General features: G+C 37.1%; 1 protein-coding gene across 2 annotated transcripts in view; it reads right to left on the reverse strand.

The window, feature by feature from the left end:
- Positions 1-10270: 10270 nt before the first annotated feature.
- Positions 10271-27522, reverse strand: part of Cenpc (centromere protein C) — a 54376-nt gene continuing 37124 nt past the window's right edge. For both annotated transcript variants that reach the window (XM_060380839.1, XM_060380840.1), the window contains 8 exons: positions 23702-23722; positions 22164-22220; positions 18533-18637; positions 17491-17613; positions 16148-16243; positions 13832-13986; positions 11513-11603; positions 10271-10434 (listed from right to left, as the gene is read on the reverse strand). In XM_060380839.1, the coding sequence (XP_060236822.1) occupies positions 10364-10434; positions 11513-11603; positions 13832-13986; positions 16148-16243; positions 17491-17613; positions 18533-18637; positions 22164-22220; positions 23702-23722 (719 nt within the window). In that variant the 3' untranslated portion in view covers positions 10271-10363. The remainder of the gene's footprint in view (positions 10435-11512; positions 11604-13831; positions 13987-16147; positions 16244-17490; positions 17614-18532; positions 18638-22163; positions 22221-23701; positions 23723-27522) is intronic.

Consider the following 27522-nt stretch of genomic DNA (forward strand, 5'->3'; position numbering starts at 1 on the left):
GTGTTTGACATTATTCTTTTAACTTTGCTTGTATTTGTCCAATTTGCCATTTCCTTTATTTCCTGTAAAAGTACCTTTTATTTGCCAGATGTAATTGTCACCTCTAGGCTTACTGCCTCATCTGCTAACCTAGGCCTAATCCCACAAGCTTCTAGCCTCCATACAATCTAATGTAGGCCTAGAATGTTTTCAGCTTCTGAGACTAACTGCTGAATAAGCCCACTCTTTCTAGTTCTTTCTGAACTCTGGCTGGCTGGTTCAACTCAGGTGTACTGGCAAAACTCTTCACCAAACTGACTGATTCAAACTGGCTTCTGATTGAATTGCTCTGCTTGCACTCCTCTAGAAATCTATTCTAATCTTGAGAGGGCCTGTCAAAATAAACCTGACCAATCCAACTTCATGACAGACTTCATTTTCTTGCTGAGATTGAACAGGCCTGCCTTTTCCACTCCTCAGAAAAAAGAACTTCAGTTGCAGGAAAAAACAAAACAAAAAACAAAGAAACCTGTTCAGCCAGAGCAATTGGTCTATAAAGATAAGGTTGTAGAGCTACTGGTCTCAGAAGCCCCTAAGCTCTGATCAGTCACTTAGCCTTCAACAGCATGCACCATGCCCTGATAGAAGTCATGTAGCCTCCACTGGTACCAACCAGTTGGGCCGGTTTGAATCAGTTTAGATAAGAGCCTCCAGCCCCAATCAAGCCTTAGCTATCCCTAACCAATCATCCACGAACTCTCTTTTGACCTGCACCAATCACAGTAAGATGACCTACCTGTCCCCCAAATTCCACTAGTTCACCTTAAATAGAGCATTTGAGTTCATGGGGAGGGGGGTACCATTCTGCCTGGATGGTGATACCTGCAGAATAAACTCCTTTTGTTGTTTGGGGTCATTCTTTCAGAATCGTCTGGACCCTAACAATCTTCTGGTTCCTTCCCATTCTCTGGCTTGTTCTGGCTTTATCTGTGCCTACTTTGTTCTCTCCAACTTCTCCCAGTAAAAACTGCCTCTAAATTCCCCAAACGGAGCTGTCATGAACTCAACTCCACTGTACTGCCTCTCAACTCACTGACTCAATTGAACTGTTTGAACATAACTCAGACCTACATGCCTCTGTCTCCTAAATACCGAGATTAAAGGTGTGTACCACCACACCTGGACCTAAGCTTTTCTTTACCTGAAATATGCTCTATATCAGGCTGGCCTTGAACTAAGACATCTGTTTGCCTGGGAATAAAGGTGTGTCTGTATTCCAGCCAGAGTAGTCAAGTTCCTGGATTAAAATTCTTATACAAGAAACATTAGGTGGAGCATGCCTATAATCCCAGCACTCTGGGAAAAAGAGGCAGAAGACAGATCTCTGTGAGGTCAAGACCAGCTTCGTCTACAGAGTCCAGGTCAGCCAAGGCTACACAGAGAAACCCTGTCTCAGAAAAACAAAAACAAACAAAAACAAAAAACAATTTCTCTCACTTCAAACTGCTAACAAGGAGAGAGCTGAAAGAAAGCTCATTGGCAGTCCTATGGATTGGATGAAAATAATTAGGTCTACAAAAACTCAATTTTGTTTTTAATTTGCTATGCATTTTATTTTCCACCACAGGTTTAAATTATACCCTAACTTGAGCAGGACATTTTTTTTTTCCTTTTAAATTTATTTATTAATTACAATTTATTCACTTTGTATCCCAGCTGCAACACCCTCCTTTGCTTCTTCTAAATTCTGCCCTCCCTTCCTCTTCTCCCCTGCCCCTCCCAAAGTTGCCACTGATAGGGGAGGTCCAGCTCCCTTTCCATCTCATCAGAACTAGCTGTCTTGTCTTCTTCTGTGGCCTGGTAAGGCTGCACATCCCCCCCTCCGGGGGAGGTGATCAAAGAGAATGCCACTGAGTTCGTATCTGAGACAGTCCCTGTTCCCCTTACAAGGAAATCCACTTGGTGAATGAGCTGCCATGGGCTACATCTGTGTAGGAGTTCTTGGTTCCATGCATGGTCCTTGCTTGGAGTTATCAGTTCAGAAAAGAGACCTGGGCCCAGATTTTTTGGTTCTGTTGCTCTCCTTGTGGAGCTCCTGTACCCTCCAGGTCTTTCATCTCCCTCTTTTGTAAAATTCCCTGCATTATGCCCAAAGTTTGGCTATGAATCTCAGCATGTTTTGATACCCTGCTGGGTAGTCTTTCAGAGGCCCTCTGTGGTAGGCTCCTGTCCTGTTCTCCGTTTTCTCCTCTTCCGATATATCCATCCCGTTTGCCTTTCTGAATGAGAATTGAGCATCTTACCCAGGGTCCTCCTTCTTGCTTAGCAGCTTTTTAAAATTTTATTTTTATTAATCACAGCTTATTCATTTTGTATCCCAGCTATAGCCCCCTCTCCCATCCCCTACCAATCCCACCCTCCCTCTCTCTTCTTCTCCTATGCCCCTCCCACAGCCCACTGATAGGAGAGGTCCTCCTCCCCTTCCATCTGACCCTAACCTATCAGGTTTCATCAGGATTGGCTTCACTGTCTTTCCTTGTGGACTGGTAAAGCTGCTTACCCTTCAGGGGGAAGTGATCAAAGAGCCAGCCACTGAGTTTATGTCAGAGACAGTCCCTGTTCCTATTATTGGGGAACCCTCTTGGACACTGAGGTGCCATGGGCTACATTTGTGCAGGGTTCTAGGTTATCTCCATGTATGGTCCTTGGTTGGCTTAGCTTCTCTTCTTTAGTTGAACAGATTTTAGTATGTTTATCCTATATTATATGTCTAATATCCACTTATAAGTGAGTATATACCATGTATGTCTTTCTTTCTGGGATAACTCACTCAGAATGTTCCTTTATTTTCCTATGGTTCCAAAAAAAGCCTACTGGAATTAAACTTTTATATTAAAAGAAAATGGAATTCAGTTAAAACAAGTCTATCATTTTGTCTATCATTTTTTTCTGTGAAACCTATGAGTGAACACTGGACTACAAATACATCCATCCTTAGACAATGCCCAGCTTTTCTCAGACATGGCAGTATAAAATAATTCACTAGAAAAAACTTTCTATTCTGTAGCAGTCAATTGTTGCATCAGTAACCAATGGTAATTTGTACATTATGTCAGACGCATAAGAGCCAATTTCAAAACAGTAATTCTACTGGTCATTCACTGAGCTGGCCTTAGCCAGGTGACTTTTCTTGTGTTTGGTGGATTCACATATACACCAGTAGCTGTTAGGTCTGAAGCTACATGGCCTAGCTTGGCCTCAGCTGGGACAGCTCTTCTGCGCTCTGTGTGCTCTCTCCTTGAGTGGACTAGCTTCACTTTTTCTCACAACACATGAGCAAGCTTCCATATTAAGGCCTACACTTGGAACTGGCCTAAGAAGTATTCAAGGATTTGGTGCCTATGTACACTGTCACTTTCTTGTATTCCATCGGCTGCACTGATGGATACTGACCTGGAACTAGCTCTCCGTAGAACAGCATTTTACTCATCTCCATACATTAAAGCATTAAAGGGTTAAATGATCTAAAAGAAATTCCTGTCAGCTCTTTAAAAAGAGAAACATGGCGACTGTTGAGTTTCCTGGGTTTACCATATAATTGCTATGCCAAATGTCCATTTATCCTCCCAGTCTTTGCCTCATACTGTTCTGGTAAGGAAAAAAAAGAAAACCTTCCAAAAACATGTATGCTGAATGGCTTTATTCCAGTTGGGCTAAAAATGTTTGCAATGTAAATGGGATCATTCAGTTTGTGCTGAGTGGCAACTTGTTCAACATGACAGATGCATCAAGACAAAGCTGCCAAGATTGACTTGGATATGAGATGAAAGGTGGGAGGGATGGCATAGATAGGAAATAATAAAGGTTGATGATCCAACAAAAGGGACGCTGTCTTAAAGAAGATAGACACAATTTCTAGATAAAACATACCAATACTCAGAATCAGTGACTAAGACAAGATTTGAAAGCCAAAGTTCCGAGTTGGAGGACAGAAAAGAGCCCAGGGAGCAACATGGGAGTACAGGCCAAAAATAAATAAATAAAAATAAAAAATTTAAAAGAAGAAAAAGGAAAAAAAAATTAAAAAAAAAAAGGGGGCAAGGAAACTCAGACAAATCCAGGAAACAAATTACAAGTGTCTTAGTGCTTTTGCTGTGCCTATACAGAATACAGCAGGCCACATAATCCATGACAAACACAAAATTATTTGGAGGACAGTTCTGAAGGCTTAAAGAGTCAAAATCAATGGCCCACATATGGTAAAAGCCTATTTGCTGTATCTTAAGATGGAAGGATCTACATGGGTGAGAAAAAGTAAGAGATTGCACTCATGTGTCGAACTCTTTTATAGCAATATTAAAGGTAAGGCCCTCCTGACTTAAATAACTGCAATTAGACCTCACCTCCCCTGAAGAGGGATTAAGCTTCTAACACAGTTTTGGGATAGAGATGTGAATTCATACTATAGCAAGGAGAAGCAATACTAAATTCAATTCAATAAATTCAACAAATGTACATTAAAAGCATATTTTATGCTATTGCCTCCATAAGTGTGCTGGCTAATTTTATGTCAATTTGACACAAGCTATAGTCATTGGGAAGGACTCTCAATTGAGACAATAAGATAAGATTGGCCTGTAGGCAAGTGGGTATTGCATTTTGTTAACGTTGGTGTACCTTGATGGGGGGGAGCCCAGCCCATTGTGGGTGGTGCTACCCATGGGCCAGTACTCATGGGTACTATAAGAAAATGGGCTAAGCAAGCCAAAAGGTAGGAAGCTAGTAACCAACACTCAATGGTTCTTCTTCAGTTCTCTCCAGGCTCCCTGCCTTGAGTTCCTGCTCTGACTTCGTACAGTGATAAGAGTGTTACCTAGAAGGGTAAAGTCAAATAAAACCTTTTCTCCCCAACTTGCTTTTGTGTGTGGTATTGTATCAGGAAACGGAAATAAATCCTAAAAGAATAGTAACAGAAAAACTTAAAAATCTTTCTATTTGTGAAGCACTTTAGTAAGAAAAAAACAGACCATAAACAACAACAACAAAAAATTACAAGTTAGAAACTGCTTGGTGTTGTCGGCCTGAAGCAGAAAAGGAGTTCTTGAATGTGGTCAGAAAGTTTGCAAGTTTGAAAGATTAGTCAAGGTAGGCATCAAGTAATAATTGCCCACTGAGCCAAGACTAAAAGGAGAATGCAAAGGATCATTTCTAACAGTGGAATTTGATGAAACAGAAAAGTCAGATGAGCAAAAAGCAGGTAGATAGGTAACAAGAATAGGCAGGCTCTCATGGATGCTTGCCCAAAGTACTTGCATGACAATGCACTACATCTGGAGACCTTGAAAGTGCTTGGCTCTGGACTTTATGCCCTGGTAATCTTTTGGATCATAGAATTCAAGTTTTACTGGATATCCTGTTCTGGGAAGAAGACAAACAAAGCCTCAGATGCTCCAAAGAGTTAACTTAGGCCACAGAATTCTTGGACGTTAGTGTTTCTGACAACTATAAGAAAGAGGGTGAAAAACTGGGTTCACTCAAGCTAACTTGCCTTCTTATAGTGAAGAGAGTGAGTATACAGGTGGCCACTGAGGATAGATGCTGGAAGCTAAGTAGTGTCTCATAGTCTGGGATGTGAAAATGAGCCAGTGTGGCTTAAATGGAATAAGCAGGAACAGAGATCAGAGGTCTGATTTTTGGGCATATTTCAGGGATTTTAATCTTTTCTTCAGGGCACCATAAAAAGGTAGATATGACCTAGAATTCACTATATAGCCAAGGATGACCTTAAAATTTTGATTCTCCTGCCTACATACACACACACACACGGAAAATTTTACTGTATGCACAGCAAACATAAGATACTTAGGAGCAACATGAACTTTATAAGTGGAGACCTTGCAGTTTTAAAAAAAACACTAAAGATGTTCTTGTATTGGATATAATGGCACATGCCTAAAATCTGTCAAGAGGCTGAAGATAAAGAGTTCAAGACCAGTGTTTCAAAGCAGACACTAAGACTCATAACCAAACCCTCAGCAGAGTGCAGGGAATTATATGAAAGAAGAGGAGTTAGTATGATATGGAAAGGATAGGAGCTCTACAAGGACCAAATATATCCGGGCACAGGGTCTTTTCTGAGACTGACACTCAACCAAGGACCATCTATGGATATAACCTAGAACTTCTGCTCAGATGTGGCCCGTGGTAGCTCAGTAACCAAGTAGTTTCCCAAAGTTAGGGGAACAAGGACTATTTCTAACAGGATCTCAAGGGCAGGCTCTTTGACCTCCCCCACCCCTCAGGGGAGAAGCGGTCCTATTAGGCCACAGAAGAGGACTTTGCAGCCAGCCCTAAAGATACCTGATAAAGAAGGGTCAAATGAAAGGGGAGGAGGTCCTCCCCTATCAGTGGACTTGGAAAGGGTCAGGGAGGAGACCAGGGAGGGAGTGTGGGGTTGGGGAGAGAATGAGGGAGCGGGATACAGCTGGGACACAGAGTTAACAAAATGTAACTAATAAGAAAATTAAAAAAAAAAAGAGTTCAAGACAAGCCTTGGTTACATAAGACACTGTCAAAATAACTGGTATCTGAGTCTAAGTATGTGTCAAAAAGGAAATATCCTTTTTAACAATTTAACTAGTCTAAGTTGTCCTCCCAGATCGTACACTAGTACTCCATGACTCAGAGAGGTATTTGCAGAGATATAAATTGTCAACTATGCATTGTCGAAGCCTAGAATATTGAAGTGTGTTTTGAGAAATAATTGCAGCCATTTCAGCTTCCATTTTGTTTCTAAGGTCAAATTAAGTTCAAAAGCTTAAACTTTTCAACTCTGCTTCCTTGAAGCAGTTGTTCATAGCTGGCACTAGCAGACCCTGCCAGAGGGTCAAGCTGACCTTATACTTTTCTATGATTCAACAGTGTTATAACTTATGCTTTAACTCATGTTTTACCCTCTATTTACTATCTATTTATCTACTGGGGGCATTCTGGCTGCATCCTTCGTATCTACACACCTGGCTACACTTTGGATGTACTCTAGAAGACCCTAAGCCCTGGCTCATTTACCTCACTTAGGACTAATCGGCACAAAGGTCAGCTGATAATACTTTGTCTAGTTAGCTAAAAACGAAATATTGCTTTGTATGGTTAGCCAAAATGTGTTACTGCTCTCCCCATGTCTTTTACATTTGGTTCTTTCTATAAAAACCCTGCTTTGAGAACTTGTAGATGTAACAGGCTCCTGAGTTCATTTCTGTGTCCCTGGTCTGACCAGTCTTGAGTGTTGTGTTCAATAAACCATCCATATCTAACTGCGGCCAGCCACAGTTTGAGTGGTTTGTGCGGCTGTTCTTAGACTAGACCAAGTATGTGGTCCTCCCCTAGAACTTCTAGTTTAAGTTGGTGTAACACTGGCATCTTTTTTCCCTTTAATTAAGTGGATCGAGGGAGCTAGATAATCAAAACTGGCATAACTGATGCTACTTGACCAGATGCTTCTACAGACAGACAAACTATTTGACTCTTGTTCTTCTACAATGACAAGCTACATGGATGGATGCTTTCTAAGCAGTCTGTTGTGGGTTATTAATATTTACTATTGATTTATCTTTCAGTTAACCAGCAATTATTCCTAAACCAGCTGCATACCCATATCACCACACAGTGACTACGATTTATTTAATTACTTCGAGCACAATCCTTGGCAATAGTTACTACATCCTAAACCTCCTACCATTCAGATGTCACCCATTATACTTGCTTTTAGTTATATTTTAGGTCCCGTCCATCTCTCCATGCGGTTCCCGTGGATTCTTTGCCCCTACCTCCTGTTTCTTCTCTCTCCCTTCTGGACCAGGATGTACCACCCTATCCTCTCCCATAGCTCAGCATTGTGGCTGGTTGTTTAATTGACAAAATAGAGAACCAATGGTGGCACATTTACACAAACTTGAGGCAGGTGATGCTTAAAATAAGCATCACAATGCAAAGTCCAGATTGACATTTCCCCCCTGGTAGTGGGGGAAAGAAATCAGCATTTGAATAAGGGTAAATTGTATACATTCCAAAAGAACATTACACGTTTGAATAAGGGTAAATTGTATACATTCCAAAAGAACATTACAGGAACAGCAGTCCTTAACAAAAACCTTCCAGAAGACAAACTTTCAAACATTTCATTAAAACATTTCTTCATGAAGTTCCAAGTTTACTATCATTTACAAGGTCCAATTAAGTTTACTAGTCATAGAGCAGATAGTTCGTGAGCATGCACATCATACACGAAAGCTAATCCCAAAGCATCAATTACCATCTCCCAAAAAGAAAGAAAGAAAGAAAAGGAGAGAGAGGAGAGATGGCCCCACCACATGGGCTGTGCTCTCCCCCATCAATCACTAATTAAAATGCCCTATAGGCTTGCATATATCCTGATCTTACTACCCAATCTTCGTGACTGAGGTTCCTTCCTCTTAGGTGATTGTGTCAAGTTGACATAAAACTATCCAGCACTATCCCTAGCACAACATAAAAGCAGGTAAACTGGCACATGACTATAGATGCAACATACTGTCCAGATTTCACAGCTGCAGCTTCCTATCAGATATAGAAGACAGCCATCATGAGTCTTGGCTCCTACAGTATTTCTTTCCCCTCTCCATGTTCCTTGATACAGGGACTGTGTTGCAGACATAGCAGTCTGAGCCAACCACCACACAGTCCGTTGTTTTCTGAATTTTGAATACCGTCTGTTAATAGTCTTCATCAGCTACAAAAAGAAATTTCTTTGATAAAGGATGAGAGTTATACTTATCTATGACTGTAAGTACTTAGGACACAGAAATTATCCTGGTCTAGGAAAAGTAGCAATAGTAGGTTCTCCTCTGGGGTCCTTGACCTCACCAACCATGGGTAATGGGTTAAGTTTACTGTATCAGTCATCAGTTCCTCATATTGAACAGGCCTTAAGTCCCAATTGCTAGCTGTTGGGTATCCTCAGGATATAAGTGGCAATACAGAAGGATCATGTCATACTGGTGATGGTTGTATCATACTGGTGATGGTTATGAATTGCAGGCTTTATGGCTAGGGAGAACTACTGATTAAATTTCTCCCTTGACAAACTTGCATAGCTCCTGATACTAGGCGCATCATCAGTTCAAGCTTGATTCTTCCAAGTCTTGTATCTGCAATGTGTTGTGTCTTCAGCAACAAGTTCTTAAATTTAGTTTATTATTTACTCAGGCTTGGCAATCAGGAGATAGAGCCTGCTACACACATCTTCCACAAGACTGATTCATAAGCAAAAAAGGTCCTCCAGAATTGAAACAGGACAAAGATAAACTTTTAAGCAAAAAGCCCAATTCAATCAAACTGTTAAAAGAACAGTCTGGGCCCAGAAAATTCCTGACCTCATGCTGGTGTGGTGTGTGTTTCTTATCACCACGTAGGGATGCTGGGCCATTACCCACTGCTCCATGCAATCAGTCAGTATTTATTGGGCCTCAGGCTATAACCTGCATGGCTGATGGCATGTAGAACTGTTTGGGAAGAATTAGGAAGTGTGGCCTTGTTGGAGGAATTTGTTATTGAGAGCTGGCCCAGAGGTTTCAAAAGCACATGGCATTCTCTCTACCTTGTGCTTTTGGATCTAGATATAAACTCTCACCCCATGAAATAATTATGAACTCTAATCCTCTGAAACTGTAAGCCTCAAACATACACCTTCTTATATAAGTTGCACTGGTCATGATATCTTATCACAGCAATATAAAAGACATTTGGTAGGAGGTAAAACTGAAGAGTTTGGGGTACAAGGAAAGCCAAAGATAGGAAGCATATCAGAAAGCAGAAAATAAAGGAATAATTCCCTTCTACAGAAGTCAGCATTGCCCTGAGAACACCTTAAATTCACACTTCAAGTCTCAAAACACTGAGACAAAAAATATACATAAAACAAATTCCATTGTTTTAAATCACTTTGTTACAGCCCACGGAAATTAATTCAGCATATTTACCACAGCTTTCTATTAGATTGTTTAATGACCAGTGATTTAAAATTTATATTTATATTTGGAACCAACTATTGCAAATAGCTCTTTTATAACAGATGTGTTTTATATGGTGCTAACAATGGTTTTGGTTTTTGTTTGTTTGTAGTTTCTATATTATTAAAACAATACCAGCAAAATGCTCATCATTAAAGACATTATTTGCATTCATGGAAAAATTAAGATACATGCAAGATTATGAAATGTTTAACAAGGAATATGAAATGATTATCTAAAGCAAGTTTAACTCAAAACTAAATAAAAGTTTTATTTTTAAATAATTAGGTACAAAAATTTACAAATAAAAATCAATTTTATACACATATGTATGTATTTCACCTCTTTATCTGTGTAAAAAGAAGAGAACTTTCCACATGCAAGAGGTTTTTAATGTTGTAATGATTACCTGAAAGTAAAGTAACAAAAAAATAATTATTTCAAGTAAAAACAGGTATAGGTTTCCATAAGAATCATTTCTTTTTAACCATTTATTTACCACTTCACAAACACAGTATATAATATGAAATTGAAACAATTTATCTAACTTAAAGTAACCTATTTAATTGAATGATTCCAAAAACACAAAAGTTAATCACCACCTAGTGATATAAAAGAACATAAATTTTCCATCATTCTATACAAAGGAAAAATTAAATCAGAAATGTGTGCAAAAAAAGAAAGTAATTATTAAAATGATATAGAGAAATGCTGTGGGTTCCTATAAAGCAGACATATGCATATAAACATAGGTAAGAATAAAAGAATAACACTGTTGTTACATAATTTTAAAGAGAAATGTAGTTCTTAATTAGGTACTACTACAGAGTATCAGATGGATACCATCACATATGACAAGTTTACTCGCATTAAATACTACTTTTTCTCTATATTAGAAAGCGATATTGATTAAAACTAATAGAGTATGAAGCCAGGAATGCACTCACTGAGCACTTGCCCAGCAATAAGAAACAGATCTCAATTTAATTCCCAGCACCACAACCAGACAAAATTATAAAAATATAGCTATAATATTCATCACAATGTAAGCTTTATAAATATAAGATTGTTTTTTTCTCTTTTCCATTTATTTAGCCTAGACTTGAAGAGCAATACTTGGCACCATATTTACTCATATTTACTGAATGAAGGAATAAAGAAGCAAATAAATTAAAATACCTATTACTAATGACTTGTAATCTTTTATATAGTATACTAGTCCAAAAAGGGGCTTTATGTCATTGGAAATAACACTGCAGAAATTAATATTTTTTTTATTTAGCAATAAACAGCTGTCTGAATCTCACATATCAAAACATTAATATAACTACTTAATGATAAAATGAAAGCAAAATAGTACCAAACTGCTTTGACATCAGTAACTAGGTAATTTATTTTTACCACTGTAGCTTTCACATTCATGGAACTATACACAAATAACTATACAGACTTTTCTAACATTTTAAAAATGCTTTAACTGTTCTTACCTGGAGGAATATAGAATGAATCTCCAGTAGTTATCATATAAGGTGTTTCATGTAAGGTACATAAAAGGTCACCAAAGTCAACATAAAAAATCTATAAAATTAAAAATAAAATCTCATTTCAAATTGAACCACAACAAATATACTATAGAAATACTTAAATGAAGTGAAGCAGGCAAAATAATAACTCCTCGTGGATGTCTTAATTTTAATTTGCAAAACCTAGAAATACATCTAAGTGGCAAAAGGACCTTAAGATAGGGAGTAATCCTCAATTTCAACTGAGCCCAGTCTAATCAAACAAACCTTAAAGATGAACTCTACCCACCCCCTCAAAACACACACACACACACACACACACATACACACACACACACACACACACACACACACACACACACACGGAGAAAATTAGACAGAAGCAATTTTAAACAAAATGGTTTTTGCACATTGCTGTTAAGGACAAGTATTAAGGACAAGTGGCCAAAAGCCAAGGAACATGAGCTATTTACAAAAACTACCAACATCCAGAGAAAAAAATGAGAACAGCAGTTTGATAGCCACATGAGAACTGAATTCTCCCAATAATATCAATAAAACTAGGAGGAAAAGGGCAGATTCATCCTTAGAAAAGAACACACTCCTTTTCTAAGTTTGTAACTGGCAACCTGAGACCATGATCCCTACATGCTATGCAACTAGCAACCTGTGAGCAACCAAGGACCCCTACCTGCATCAAGTGTCACACAGCCTCTACTCTACACAATGGAATAAATTTGTTCTTCTCCAAGTGACTATCAAACCTAAACAGATTATATTCAAACACAGCCCATTGTCTAGGTATGGGTTGGAGTGAGTAGAAATTCAGCCTGGAATGGTCATGGATACATGGATAATACATCAAACTATTTCATCAAAGTGAATGTTTAGGGAGGATACCCTGTTTACTATTATATGGCTATGCATAACTGTCCAATAGTCTATTTCCTTCATTATTTAATATTTGGAAAGAAAGCCTAGCATTTTAAAATTATTTATAAATATTCACTGTATACTAAAAAATTAAGTCCTTTATAAAAATATAACATTAATATATCCCTAAATAAATGTTCAAATTTCTAATTGTGTCTTCATTATTATTTTCCAGGGTTTGTTCTGGTTTTTTGGTTTTTTGACTGGAGCACACATTAGAGGCACAGGTAATGACTGGTCAGATCTTTCCATCAATAGCGGTGATCTCAATCAGAGCTGACTATTCCCCTCAAGGAACAACAGTTTCTAAAGAGCCATCTGCCGTTGACTAGTATGGTGCCAGTAGAGATAAACTAGGTAAGTTTCGAAATACTCTTCTATAAATAAAATAGCTGAGCTTGGGGGTTGCCAACTTAAAGCAGAATAAAGTGGAGAGGGAATAGAGGGAATAAAGTAGAGAATAATTTAGCGGCGCACCATCAGGCCTCTGCACCCTTCCCTTTTACATATGCCATACTTGCCAAGCACATATAAACACACACAACTATACGGACAGCTATAGGGTATTAAGACTGTATTAATGAATACTGTGAAATTATTATAATTGATTCTAGCTATAATGGTGCAGCAATAAACTATTCTTGCAATGTCTCTTAATTATGATATTGCTAAAATGATAGCATATTAAATATCCTTAAAATACATTTCATAATTTTTACATTTATGTTTTGAATGAAGAGTTATCTGCACTCATGAATATGCACAGCCCATGCTCATACGTGTGCATGTTCACACAGACACACACACAGAGGAGATACTGAGACTAAAGGTAAGCAAGGAAGGAGGTAAGAAAGGAAGGGAAGAGAGAGGAAGGAAGAGTGAGACAAGCTAACTCACCATGAATCCCGTTATAACTTTAGTAATCATTAAGTACAGCAGCCTATTGGTAGTGACTGATGATGCAGCTAGTCCTTGGTATCCAGGGCATTCCTAACTAGTTAAGCATTCTTAAATTCTTTTGATCCTCAACTACATGATACAGAAATTCAGAAGACTTAATCTCTATAATCCTCTCCAACTTTAAAATTCTATTTCTTTATTTGCAAATCTGTATTCTACGATTCTTTTAAGAAACAATTGCACCTTAAACCATTGAAACTCAAGGTTGTGCTATGCAAAGTACAGGTATTTTTAAAGAATTACTGGCAGGTTAACTCCCAACAGATTTAGAACGATTTCTTTGTGCAGTGTAACAATGGGACTGCAGTACCAAGTAAATAGATTTTAAAGCATCATCAAAGAAAAACTTTGCACTTCTAGAAAGACAAACAAGTAAAGAAATACACTCACCAATATATCTTGGCCAACATGTTGTTTTCCTTTTTCTTCATGGGGTCCTAAAACCAATTTTCCAGTAGAAAAAAATGCTGTATCCAATGTTTTAAAAACTTTCAGGCCATGTTGCTCAACAAAAAATTGGTATGTATCTCGTGGTCTTATAAGATCTAGGGGAAAAACAATAATACAGATATAAACAATATTTAACAGCCTCTGTCATCTCAGCACATATGGAACTGAGGCAGGAGGGTTACAAACTAGAAGCCCACATGGAAAACCCTTTTCTAATAATAGAGTTCAATAAAACATTATAAAAATTTATATAAGAGTCAGTTAGACCACGCACACACACAGGAAGAATCAACAGACAAACAGGGTGAAAATCACTGATTCTGGAACCTGGAATGCCAAAGGTCACATTTTACATGACCTATGAACTGTACGACCTTGGATCACTTAAGCTCTCTAACCCTCGATTTTCTTTCTGTAAAAATGAGTAACAGCCTATGTTAAACAGATTCTGTGAACATCAAAGAGTTCATGTTTTAGAACAACAGAATGAATGGCTCAAACTAAGCACTATTTTATTTATTTTAGCTTAACAATAATGGAATTGTTTTTACTTCTATTGAGGCTACAAAGAAAAAATAGTATTAGGAGACACAATAAAGAGCTCCATGTCTTTACAAAGCTTTAAAAGGTCCAAAATAAAATGTGTCACCACAATGACAATAAATTGGTTTTTGTTCATTTGGTGATGATTAAACAGAAATATTTTTATTATGTAAAGACTACAAGAAAACAAAAATTCTACCTTTGCACTTTTCAACTTCCTAATACATTCATTAACCATCAGCTTCTGGCTCTATTATTACTAGATATTTGAGAATATTAAGGGTCATAAATACAATGCAATATAGAAAATGCATGGACTGTTAAACAAACAAAAGTAGAAAAAACACACCTTTAATCCCAGCACTTGGGAGGCAAGCCAGCCTAGTCTAGGACAGCCAGGGGTACACAAAGAAACCCGGTCTTGGAGGGTAGGAGTGGTGGACAACAAAAAAAGTTTGAAAATAAAATGTTTCTAGTCTGGAAGACCTCAAGTTATGTTTTTACACTAAACAATACTTTCTGTATTTTAACCTCTGGTGCCTTGTAAATATAGAATAACTCGGTAGGAGTTTATATAAATATAGTAAATGTAAACTAGTTCATAAACAAAATGTAAGTGGAAATACAACTAGTAACTTCCAGTATGAACAGTCTGTTTGACTTGGAGGAACAGTTGTCATTATTTCTAATACAATCTGTGATGGTTTGAATTGCCCTCAACAGGCTCAGATATTTGAATGCTTAGTCACCAGGGAGTAGCACTATTTGAAAATATTAGGAGGTTTGGCCTTGTTGAAGGAAGTGTGTCACTGTGGGTGGTGTTGAGGTTTCAAAAGCCAACACCAGGCCCAGAGTCTCCTCTTTCTACCTGTAGATCAGGATGTAAGCTCACAACTACTTTCCCGTGCCATAATGATAATGGAGTAAATTTCTCAAACATGAGCAAGCCCCTAATTAAATGTTTTCTTTTATAAGAGTTGCTGTGCTCATGGTGTGTCTTCACAGCAATAGAACAGTGACTAAGACACAGTCCTTTCAGTTATTAAGAGATTTAAGTACTTCCTATATGTAAATACTGCTTAGTTGGTAAACAACTAAGCCTTCCCTAAACCACCATACTACTAGAGTATATACCTTAGAATTATGTATGGCCTCCCAGAAACTAAATGTTCACTGTCTATATACTACATCATGAGGTGTCTTAACATTAAAGCTAATATATGTATGGCTGATTGATGCTATTAACTTTCATGTTCACAAAGGTTTCCTGTCCCAGAAACCATTACTGGTTTCCAGAGGTTCGGAAGACAGTGTGTGCCCTGGCCCCAATTCTTCCTATCCACATGGAGCATATCCTGGGGCATACCAGTTAAATTTCCATAATTCCCCATAAAAAGCTCTTCATGTATCTTCCCAGCTATAGAAGGCCTACTCCTGTTGGAGATAACACACATGATAGGTAGTAGCACCACTTGAACTCCAGAATTCTGAATACAAACAAGTGATACTGTAATTGACATCAATGCTCATCCATAATTATTCTCACAGAGGCTGTTTATTGGAATAGATTTTAGTGCTGGGAGAGAGGGAGGAGAAGAGAGGAAGGAGGCAAAGAGAAAAAGGAAAAGGAGGGAGGAAGAGAGAACATATATACATAGACTAACCATTCAACAGTTTCTGTTAAATTATTCTTAGTACCATTCCCAAGCTTACCCATGGGGACAATCTCTCTTGTTTCTGGGTCCTTTGCCAATGTTGTCTGAAAAGGATTTCCTAGAGGTATATCCAGATTCAACACTAACCTATTCTCTGTAAAACAAAGACCATTGAAACAAAAATACTTGCTTAAAATTCATCTCCATTACAAAAAAAAAAAAAAAATTCTGTACAAAATATATAGACAGGGATAGAAAGATTGCTCAGCCGTTAAAGGCTAGGCTCATAACCATAAATACAAAATATACAGACAAGTTGCAAAGAAAACTAACAAAAGATTTACCAATTTACTTCTGTTCATATGTTAGCACTCCAATAAACAAAAAATTCAAATTCTAGGACATGTAATTTAATGTAAAACCGGCACTTCTATGAGACATTTATGTCAACTCTTGATTTCAACAAAAGACTAAAAGATGATTTGCCTATTCCCTCAGAACTACAATTGTATCAAAGTTATGGAAAAGTTCATTAAATATCTACTGCAACCATACTCTGAGCATGGAAAAAAGAAAGTTCATAAGTAATGTACTCATGAGGAAATATTTTATATTATATTATACACTTATTTTTGTAAGAATAAAATTGTCTTACATTCAAAATGGGGGAATGACATTATAAAGTGAGTTTTACATGGATGACCCTAAGAAAGATGCTTAATTCTCATTCAGAAGGGAAAACAGGATAGATGCTGGAAGCAGTAGAAGAGAGGGAATAGCACTGCAGCCTACCACAGATGTTGTCTAAAAGACTCCACTCAACAGGGGATCAAAGCAGATGCAGGACTCACAGCCAAACTTTGGACAAAGTACAAGGACTCTTATGAAAAAGGCGAATTTAGAAGGACCTAGAAGGGACAAGGGTCCCACAAGGAGACCAACAAAGCCAAAAAAGCTCAGCCCAGGGGGGAATGCAGGGACTAATGCATCAACAAAAGAGACAATGCACAGAGAGGACATACACCCCCTGCTTAGATGTAGCCTATAGACAGCTCAGTCCCCAGGCAGGTCTTCTAATAAGGGGAGAAGACAGCCTCTGACATGACTCAGTTGCCTGCCCCTTGATCACTTCTCCCTGATGAGGATACGGATCCAGGCATTCCTGATGGAACCTGATAGGCTAGGATCAGACAGTAGGGGAGAAGAACTTCCCCTAAAAGGAAGGGTAGGACTGGAAGGAGATAAGGGAGGGGGATACAACCAGGATACAAAGAAAGTGACTCAATGAATGAATGAATGAATGAACGAACAAATAAATAAAGCAAGTTTTACTGATGAGAATATTACATTTGAAGTTTTAAGAGGTATGAAATCTAAACTATGTCAGGAATGGGTTCATACTTTTATGATTATCAGAACGGATCCGTTTTCTGTTAACTTTTTTGTTGACTTTGTTCAGGTTTCTTTTTGCCCTTATTTTGTCTGCTACTGGAGTTGGGGATATAATTCCAGGCACAAATCCACCTAAAATTTAACAAAAAGATAAAAATAACATTTCTGGAAACATCAGAAGCTTAAAGAAAAGCATTAAATATATTACACTTCCTTTCAAAGTACCAAGGAAAATGCCACTGTTACTACACGCTACAGCTGTTAAAGTGACATAAATTTCAACCAATTTCAATTGTCTCTAACACTCTAACTCTGATGAAACAAGACTCAATGACCTGTTACTCACCCCTAATCAACAGGTGTCAGTGGAAGGTTAAAAACAAAAAAGAAAGCTGCAGAAACCAGTCATGAACCTGAAGTAGTAACCCACACTTAGTGTCCTTTAACATAGCTACATTCATCTAAATAGGGAAGTAACTTTAACACTTAGTTCCTTGTTAACTCTCCATAAAGAGAATAGATGCTAAGACAGATAATCATCTTTATTAAATATTTTCTCGTCTTCTACTATGTTTCATTTTGGGATGGAAGGATGGTTCACCAGTAAAGACTTAGTATTACTCTTACAAAGGACCAGCATTCAGTTCCCAGCACCCATATGGAATGGCTCACAACAACCTGGTCACTCTGCTCCAGGAGGATCCAATGAATCTCTGCCTCCATGCATACCCTCACACCCATCCACATACATATAATTAAAATAAAATAAACCTTAAAGATGATTCACTTTATGCAATCAGAAATTTCAGATATATAAGTTACAGTATCTACAAAGTCATATAGCTAATTACAAAAGAAAGGGAAAAAAATCAGCATCTCTATAACAATGAGACAAATCTGAATTTGAACCCTATTCTTAGATGTTTGTATGTAGGGAGTAATGATTAAATGAGGTAAAGTATATAAATGTGTAGGATGGGCCTGTCACAAGATATAATAAATTAAAGCAAAAATTCCTTCGTTTATGATACATTCTACTCTAAATTAGTACCTGCTGAGCTTTCTTGATAATCTATCCGCTCTCCACGCCAATATTCCAAAGGTTTAAAACGTATCCTCTTTGTTCTGCGAACACTTGGTGAGTTGGAGGGCAATACTGTAAAAAGTTAAATAAAAATTCAAATGTTGAGTAAACATAGGAGAAAAATACATATCAAGTTTTTTGTTAAAGATTTATTTATTTATAAATATGAGCACTCTATTTGCGTGTATGCCTTCATGACGGAAGAGCGCATCAGCTACCATGTGGTTGCTGGGAATTGAACTCAGGACCTCTGAAAGAACAGACAGTTCTCTTAACCACTGAGCCATCTCCCCAGCCCCCACATATCAAGTTTTAGCATATAATGTTTCTATTAAGAGACAAAATCCTCAAATTTTTAGATGTTCATGTAAGTAAATACAAGACCATGAAAAATAAAGTCTCTAGATTGGTCAAGAAATAAAAATTTGATAATACCCATGTGTGAGAATGTTAATGGTATTATCTGATCTGAACAATGCTATACTCTGTATATTAAACAGAATTCACTGTTATAATTTGGGATTCCAATAGTTTATGACAACTCTAAACCACTCTCTATCAGGAACTCCCAGTCACAACACTCAGCTAGGTACTAGGTGGATGAACTTAATCTTCCTTCCTGCTTTCCATTCTATTATCTCCAGACAAAATCTTTAATCTTCCTGCAGCCTGCCCATCTGAGTAATGTCTCTCAGTGCATTTGCAATCCTCTTGGGACTCAGCCTCTTGGTACAGATACCAAGATTCCTCACCATACCTCTCAACCTGTTTTTCCGTCCCATCTCCATTCCTTTGTGACTTCTCACTGATGCACCTAACATCTACCAGGGACCCTACAATCACCACTGTAGCGGGGAATCTGGGATTCCAAAGAAACCACACTTGACTAGGACCCAGAATTGGCAATAGCAACCAAGAGAGAATACCCACCATACAAAGACAAATACCTATACCAAGAAACAATTCAAAAATAATAACTTTAGAAGTCTGAACTCCAGCACAAAACCAAACATGAATAACTAAATCTTCTAAAAGCCAGCAACCTTATTTTAATAGGCCCCATTTTAGTTGAAGCATAAGAAAAGCACTTCAAAATAGCAATAAACAAATATGTTCAAAGATGTTAATTATTAATAATTCTGTTAATAAGATCAGGACAACACAGATGAACGAAATAATGTAATGGGTTACATCTTATTGAGACATTGGCCAAAGAGGTCTCAAGGCAAAGATATAGAATTTAACAACAACAACAAAACAAACCACTAAAGAAAACTCAAACAAAAGTAAAACCATAAAAGCTATGGGTGCCAAGCAAAATCTTTAGAAGTTAGCCTCACCAATAAAAGACATGAAAAATCTATTCAGTGTTTTGTAGGCCTCAGGACCATACAAGATATATAGATAGATAGATCTAATAAGCAGCTCAGTCTTCATGCTGGTTCACTCTGCACAAAATTCAACTCCAAATATATCAAAGGCTTCAATATAAGACCAGATACACTGAATCTGGTAGAGAAAGTGGGGAATAGGCTTGAACTCATTGTCACAGAAAAAGACTTTCTTTAAACAGGACACCAAAAGCATGGGGACCAAGACTGGTAGTTTAAATGACAATGTCCCTCAAAGGCTTTTTGTTCCCAGTTGAACTTTTCAAAAAAGATTAGACAATATGGCCTTGTTCAGCAGTAGATAGGAATTAAAACAGAGACCCACAGCTGGACAATATGCCGTGAGGGAGAGACTTTGGAGCACTCATACATAAGTGGAATGTCTTTATCAAACCCCTCCCCTGAAGGCACAGGGATCTATGAGGGAGAGGAAACATAAAGAGTGTAGGAGTCAGAATTCGTGGTAGAATCCAAGGAAACAGTATCTTCCAGGACTGATATACATATGAACTCACAAAGACAGTGGCAGTACACACAAGACCTGTCAAGGTTCAAATCAGACAAAAATTCAAATATGGAGAAGGGGAAATGAATACAAAACCCCATCCCTAAACAAGAAGCTATTTGCAACTAGTATTTGCTGGGAACGGGAGAATTACTTTTCTCCAATGGAGTGTCATATTCCAGAGTAGGGTCCATGCACAGGAGTCGTTGGCCAACATTAAATGGACTCTGTGGTTTTTTTCCACTTTTTTTTTTTTGTCATTTTTTACTTTTTCTTTTTGCTTTAATTATTTTTTTTTCTTTTGTTTTTGAGAAAGAGCATGTAGTTGAATGGGTTGTGAAGTGGATCAGATCTGGGAGCTGCTAGGGCAGAAAAAAGAATATGATCAAAATATACTGTAAGAAAAAGTTTTTAAATAAAGAAAAAAATTAAGATTTTGATTAGCATGTGTTATACAAAAATAATGGGATTCATTATAGCATTATCATACATCAAATTCAAATCCATACAATACCCTCTCTTGTCCCTCTCCTCTCATTTTCTTATCCTCTATCTCTTCCTAGTTTATCCTTCTCTAATTCTCATGTTTTCTTTCTTTTCTAAATCAGAAGAGGGAGCATGGAATGCTTGTCACTTATGCATCTCACTTATGTTACTTAGAAGTGCAGTAACTAGAAGAAAGCTTTAAGTTTCAACTACATTCTAGAGGAGGATTATACAAGAACATGACTCATTGCTCATTAGCACAGTGTCTACTGTGTAATGAGCATGTGACTGGAATTTTTTAAGTGTTCAGATGAAGAGTTATACTATCTTAAAACTTAGAATAGGCAAAAAAAACAAAAAAATAAACAAACAAACAAAAAAAAACCTACATGTTGTTATCCCAAATAAATTTGTGGAATTCCTCTAAGTTAGAAGCCACTGAATTTGACTACACAGTATACACAGGTATGTTTACAAGCTTTCAAATAAAAGATTGCAGCTTAGAAGTGAAGCTTAGTGGTTGGAATCCATGCATAAAATACAAAAGATCCTAAGTTAATCACTAACACCATGAAAAATAAATGTGTAAAATCACATTTAAAACTACTATCAAAGAATTTGGCAGATTAATGCAAGCATAAAATATTAGGTTTCCTTTAATATTAGACAAAGTGGAACTTATAATTAAAACTGATAAGCATGACATATACTGGTAAAATGAACAGATGAAAATAGAAAGATTAGAAACTTTTAAGTACATTAGGTCAATTGTCATAGGTGATTTCTTATAACTGCACCATACAAAGGTGGAAGATCTCATGAATCATGACTGACAGGTATCATTTGATAAGCTATGGAACTTTAATACAGTTCCCTCATTTGCTACTTACCACTCTAGCTGCTGTTGGGTAGGATGAACTAGAGAAAAATAAGAGAACAGCTCTCGGGGCCATCATGTATCTAGCAGACACCTCTCACTAGTTTCTTCAATTAGGTAGGATCAAAGAGCAGAGGAAAGACTAAGGGATTTTGGGATTTATAAATAAACAATACAATAACAAATCAGTGGTTTATAACGATATACTATGAAATGCTGAGAACTAATTATATAATATTAATGTGGATGTATTTTCCCTGTTTAAACAAATTATATTTATAGAGAGATTCAATAATACTATTTTTTCAGTGGAAACACTATAAGAATAAATTATTTTACCTAATTTGTGATGTATATTCCCATTTGATGACAAATTAGAATTCTTGATTCTCAAATCTGCAAAATGCAAAAGATAGTATTATAAACAATGCAACAATGCCTGCTAATTCTATATTGACTTAAAGTTACTACTTTAATTCTGGTCAGTGTCAATAAGTATTATAAATGAGACTTAAACCTGAAAATAGAATTTACACTTTCATTTTTTATTGAAAAACAATACAAACTAAGGAAAAAAAGTATAACATCCCCTTACACTTTGATACAATGAACATATTTAAAGAGGACAAGTACTAAAATTAACAACAACAACAACAAAAAAACACATTCTCTATTGCTTGTGAATGGGAAATAAGTCACTTGCAAATAAAAATGCATGGCAAAATGGTAAGTAAATAACATGCAATAATGTTATCTACACTCTATCCACAACTTTCTTAAAGTTCTAATTAATAGTAAAATCACTCCCAAATTCTCAATGTGCTAAATTTAGAAATAGGCTAAGACAGTAAAAACAGCTGTTGTTTTCCCTTTATATATAATAATCATTTTATTAAGAAGCAGAATCCCAAATATTGTACACAGGCCCAAACTGGTGATTCTACCTATCCTAACCTGCACCCACACTCTCAATCCTGACACAGCCAGAATCCTACATCCAGTGTCAAGGCCTAACTGCTAAGCCCTCAACCCCAATCTCATGTTTTCTTCAACCTCCATGCTTACACCAGGATACATACCCTGTGCACTACCCCAGCATCCTCTGTATCCACCACAAGTCTTCAACCCACCCACACCATATCCAATTTCCACATAATATGCTCTGCTCCAGCCTACTGTGTCCACATAAATCACAGAACCAATAAAAAGGCCACATGCCCACATTTCATCACAAAATACAAATATGAAAAATCAATAGTATGTTCCCCCTAAATCTACTAGCCCTACAAAAGAGTTCTCAAAAAAATAAGTTACTTAGACTCCAGGACACTTACTTCAAAAGAACTATCATAAAGAACTGTCATAAAAAGAACTATCATAAAAAAATTAAAAAGAACTATCATAAACTTGAAAGAGTTAAGGAAGTTTAAAGACACAAAGAAACAAAGAAAATAAATGCTCAAGTGATGTGATGCTCTAGAAACCACAAACACGAAGCTGATTAAAATGATGAAAACATCCCACCATTCAAACACCAAATTCAAAACACAGATGTAAATACTGAAAAGAATTCAAAACAAAGATCAACCAGGAAGAAAATGTTGGTAATCTAATATTTGTCTAGATACACTTCAAGCTAAAACAAATCATAAGAAATACAGAACACTATATATATATACAGATATATATATATATATCTGTATATATATATATATATATATACAGATATATATATATTATATATATAATCAAAGGAAAATTAAGAAGGCATCTTTATTCTACACATATATGCACCAATTTCATAAAAAGTGATCTCCTAGAACAAAAGAAACAAATTAACATCAACCCATTAATAGTATGTGATTTTAACAACCTACCTTCTGCAATGGACAGGTCATCTGAACAAAAAAATAAACAAAGAAATATCAGAATTGACCACAGGGCTTATTTTATCCAAACACAAAAGAATATACATTTTACCCAGCACCACATGAGAGTTTCTCTAAAACAGATGTCCTGAGACACACTTTTTTTTTTTTTTTTTTTTTTTTTTTGGTTTTTCAAGATAAGGTTTCTCTGTATAAGAGAGCCCTGTCTTAAACTCACTTTCTAGACCAGGCTGGCCTCAAACTCAGAACTCCGCCTGCCTCTGCCTCCAGAGTGCTAGGATTAAAGATGTGTGATGCCACGCCCAGAACACACTCATAAGTTGGCAAATTTAGAAAGACTGAAATGATTTAATTTTCCAGTAAGTACACAAACTCATGTGAAATAAAACAACTCATAACAATGATTAATGGGTCAAAGAAGAGATCAAAAAAGAGAAAAAAAAAATTCTGGAACTAAATGAAAATGAAACCAAAACACACATGGGACACATTGAAAACAGTCCTATGAGGGAAATGTATAAGGGCTTGCATTATGAAATCAAATATAGCAAAAATAGCTTAATGACACAACTCAACAAGTTAGATAAACAAGAACAAACCAAATCGAAACCCAGTCTATGGCAAGAAACAATATAAATCAGAGGAAAATTTAATGAAATAGAAGCACAGAAAGCAGTACAAAGAATTAACAAATCTAGGAATTGGGTCTCTGAGGAGATAAACAAGACTGACAGACCTCTGACCCAACTAGCCAAAAGAAAGAAAACACCCAAATTAACAGAATATAACAGACAACAAAGAATTAAGAACATGATAAGCAAATACTTAAAAAAATATGCTCCATTAAGTTGAAAAATCTAAAAGAAATGGACAAATTTCTAGATTTATCTAAATCTCAAGGAGGAGAGAATTATATAATTATGTTTCAGGGCTTTTTAAGTGAAAAAAAAAAAAAAAAAAAAAAAGAAGAAGCAACAGTTTCATTTCCTTCTTGAATTTTCCTGGCCAGAATGGGTTGGTACACTAATTGAACATACAAAAATTACCTTCTGGGAATTCTGTGGTTAAATCCAAAATCCTAACAAGACATGCACATTCCACTGGGGGTCAAACTTTGGGGGAAGACAATAATGATATCAAACACTCAGGACTACCATGCTTTCAGGAAACCCAAGATAGCCACATGGAAAAGCCATACAAAGGAAAAGATTCTGAGACTGCACAGTGTTCTGTCTATCCTAGATGGGTGCCAAATAAAGAAACAAGGAACTCATTAGTATGTCTAGCTCAACTAAGCTTACAGAAATTGTAGGCAAATAGCTCATATCTATCTAACTATCAAATCATAGATGTATCCACGTAAGAACTGCCTCGACAAATCTATTACCAGAACCATGTAAAATAAATCAATAGCTGTATTAAGGTACTAGTTTTGAGGTAACAATGTAGTAATGAGTAGCTAGAATACTTTATGTTCATAAGCTAGTTATGTCAAATATAATGTATACACTTTTGTGAAAAATTGGTTCAAGCTTTCAGAAAACAATAAATCAAATGTAGAATTATTGATTTGGAAGAAACTTTAATGTCTATAAAACTAAACTGCCCCGTACATAATAAATCTATGGAGATCAAAGTAGATGAGTATCTGGGCATGGCAGCACACATGATTAATCCCAGCACTCATGGAGCTAGAGGCAAGATCACTGTGAGTTCATGGTCAGCCTGGTTTACAAAGCGAGTCCAGGACAGTCAAGACTACACAGAGAAACCCTGTCTCAAGAAAACAAAAGAAAAAATGTAGATGAGTGACTTTTTGCCCAGGCCTGAAAGGAAAAAAATAGAAAGTGACTTGTTAAGGATACTGGGACTGGGGTAGGGGCAGGAGTGACGATAAAAAAAATGTTCTAAACTTGACTGCAATGATGACTGCATACTATTGACTTATAAACTAGTTATGATATGTGAAGTTTATCATAAAATTTAAGCTGTTATCATCACCACTCCAATCTAATTTTCCATGTAGATGTCTCATCTTTGCTGAAAATTTTCCATAGCAGTGGACCTTGAAGGTATTCGGCAGTCAGACAATTGAATGCATTGAGAATAATGGGGGGGGGGGGGGGGCTGGAGAGATGGCTCAGCTGTTAAACCATAAATATAAGAGAATGATGGGAATAAGGTTTCGCACTACTTCAAAATATGTGTCCTGTGCCAGAATTGAAGGTGTTGATGTGAACCTGTGATTTCTGGATTATAAACATATGTAGTTGTTGTGATGGACAGTTTTTGTCAACTTGACACAGGTTAGTGTCATCTGGGAATCTGATCAAGAAAATGCCTCCACAGGATTGGTTTGTAAGCACATCTGTAGAGCATTTTCTTTAATATGAGATGGTCTCTGCATCAGCTCCTGCCTCCACGTTTGAGTTCCTTCCCTGACTGTGATGTGGAACTAAAAGCTGAAATATAATCCTTCCTCCCCAAGTTGCTATTGATCACGGTGTTTTATCACAGTAACAAAAACCTAAGATAGATGGTCACTGATAGTCAGTCTCCGAGTTTCAGCATCTCTCCCTCCCTCCCTTCCACCCTCCCACTTCTGCATGTGCATTGTGTTCCTATCCTATCCAGAAGGAAAAAAACAAAAACAAAAACAAAAAACAGAATCAAGGATATACCAGTCTTGGATTCTAAATGCCATGGCCCATGAAAACAAATCAGGTGTCTTCGGGGAAATAACTGATTTCAGAATTAAAAGTAACCTGGAATATCTATGTCCCACAACTCCCAAAAAGGTAGTATTCCAAAAATCCAAAAATGACAGATTCATGACAAAAGAAGGAACCACCTAAAATAAAAGTAAATGATGAGCTCTATCACTATTTGAGAATTAGAATACTAAAATACTGTAACACTACAGAGCAAAAACTATATACTAAAAATAATCATGATGCATTAAGTCTGAAATGAAACAATTTATTCTGCTCTTTGTAAGACACTTTCACTTCTTTAACAAAGTTTAAATATGGGGCTGGGAAGGTGGCTCTGTAGATGAGGTACCAGCCCCATAAGTATAAGGACAAAGTTTGGAGTCTTATCACCCAAAAGCTATGCACTGGCTAAAGGCATTGGGAGCATAACACAGATGTATCCCCAAAGCTTGCTGGTCACCCAGTCTAGCTAAAACACCAAGCTTCAAATTTAATACAGAGATCCTGTCTCGAAACAGGTAGAGAGAAATAGAGGAAGATACTCCAACATCAACCTGATGCATCAACCATGTGCATACACAGCTGCACAGATCACACATACAGAAGTACACAAAAAAGAGAGTAGAGAAGAGGAGAGGAAGTTTTGCCTAGAATGCATAAAGACCTACATTTGATCCCCAGAACTCTACTGGAAGTAAAAAGTATAACAAAAACATTAGCAATGGAAGAAACAGGGCTGGAGAGATGGCTCAGAGTTTAAAATCACTGACTGCCAGGACACACACACACACACACACACACACACACACACACACACAAAGCAGCAGCAGCAGCCTTCAGCTTGGAGCTATCATCCTACTTTCAATCTTCCTGGCCCACCTGGGACACAACCAGCAGACCATGAAAGGTGAGCTGTATGCAGGCCCTAACCCATATTGCCCACTATCCTGAGGAGGCCTGTGGTGGGACCCAGCAACTTTCAGCTTACTTTCCACCTACTCCAAATCTGCCTGACCACAGAGACAATGAGGCTTGCTAATACCAAAGACAACCAAATGCTAGAGGCCAGCTAAGAACACAAGCAACAAAACCCAG

Source organism: Meriones unguiculatus, chromosome 3, assembly GCF_030254825.1.
Source record: "Meriones unguiculatus strain TT.TT164.6M chromosome 3, Bangor_MerUng_6.1, whole genome shotgun sequence".
In the NCBI taxonomy this organism is placed as follows: Eukaryota; Metazoa; Chordata; class Mammalia; order Rodentia; family Muridae; genus Meriones; species Meriones unguiculatus.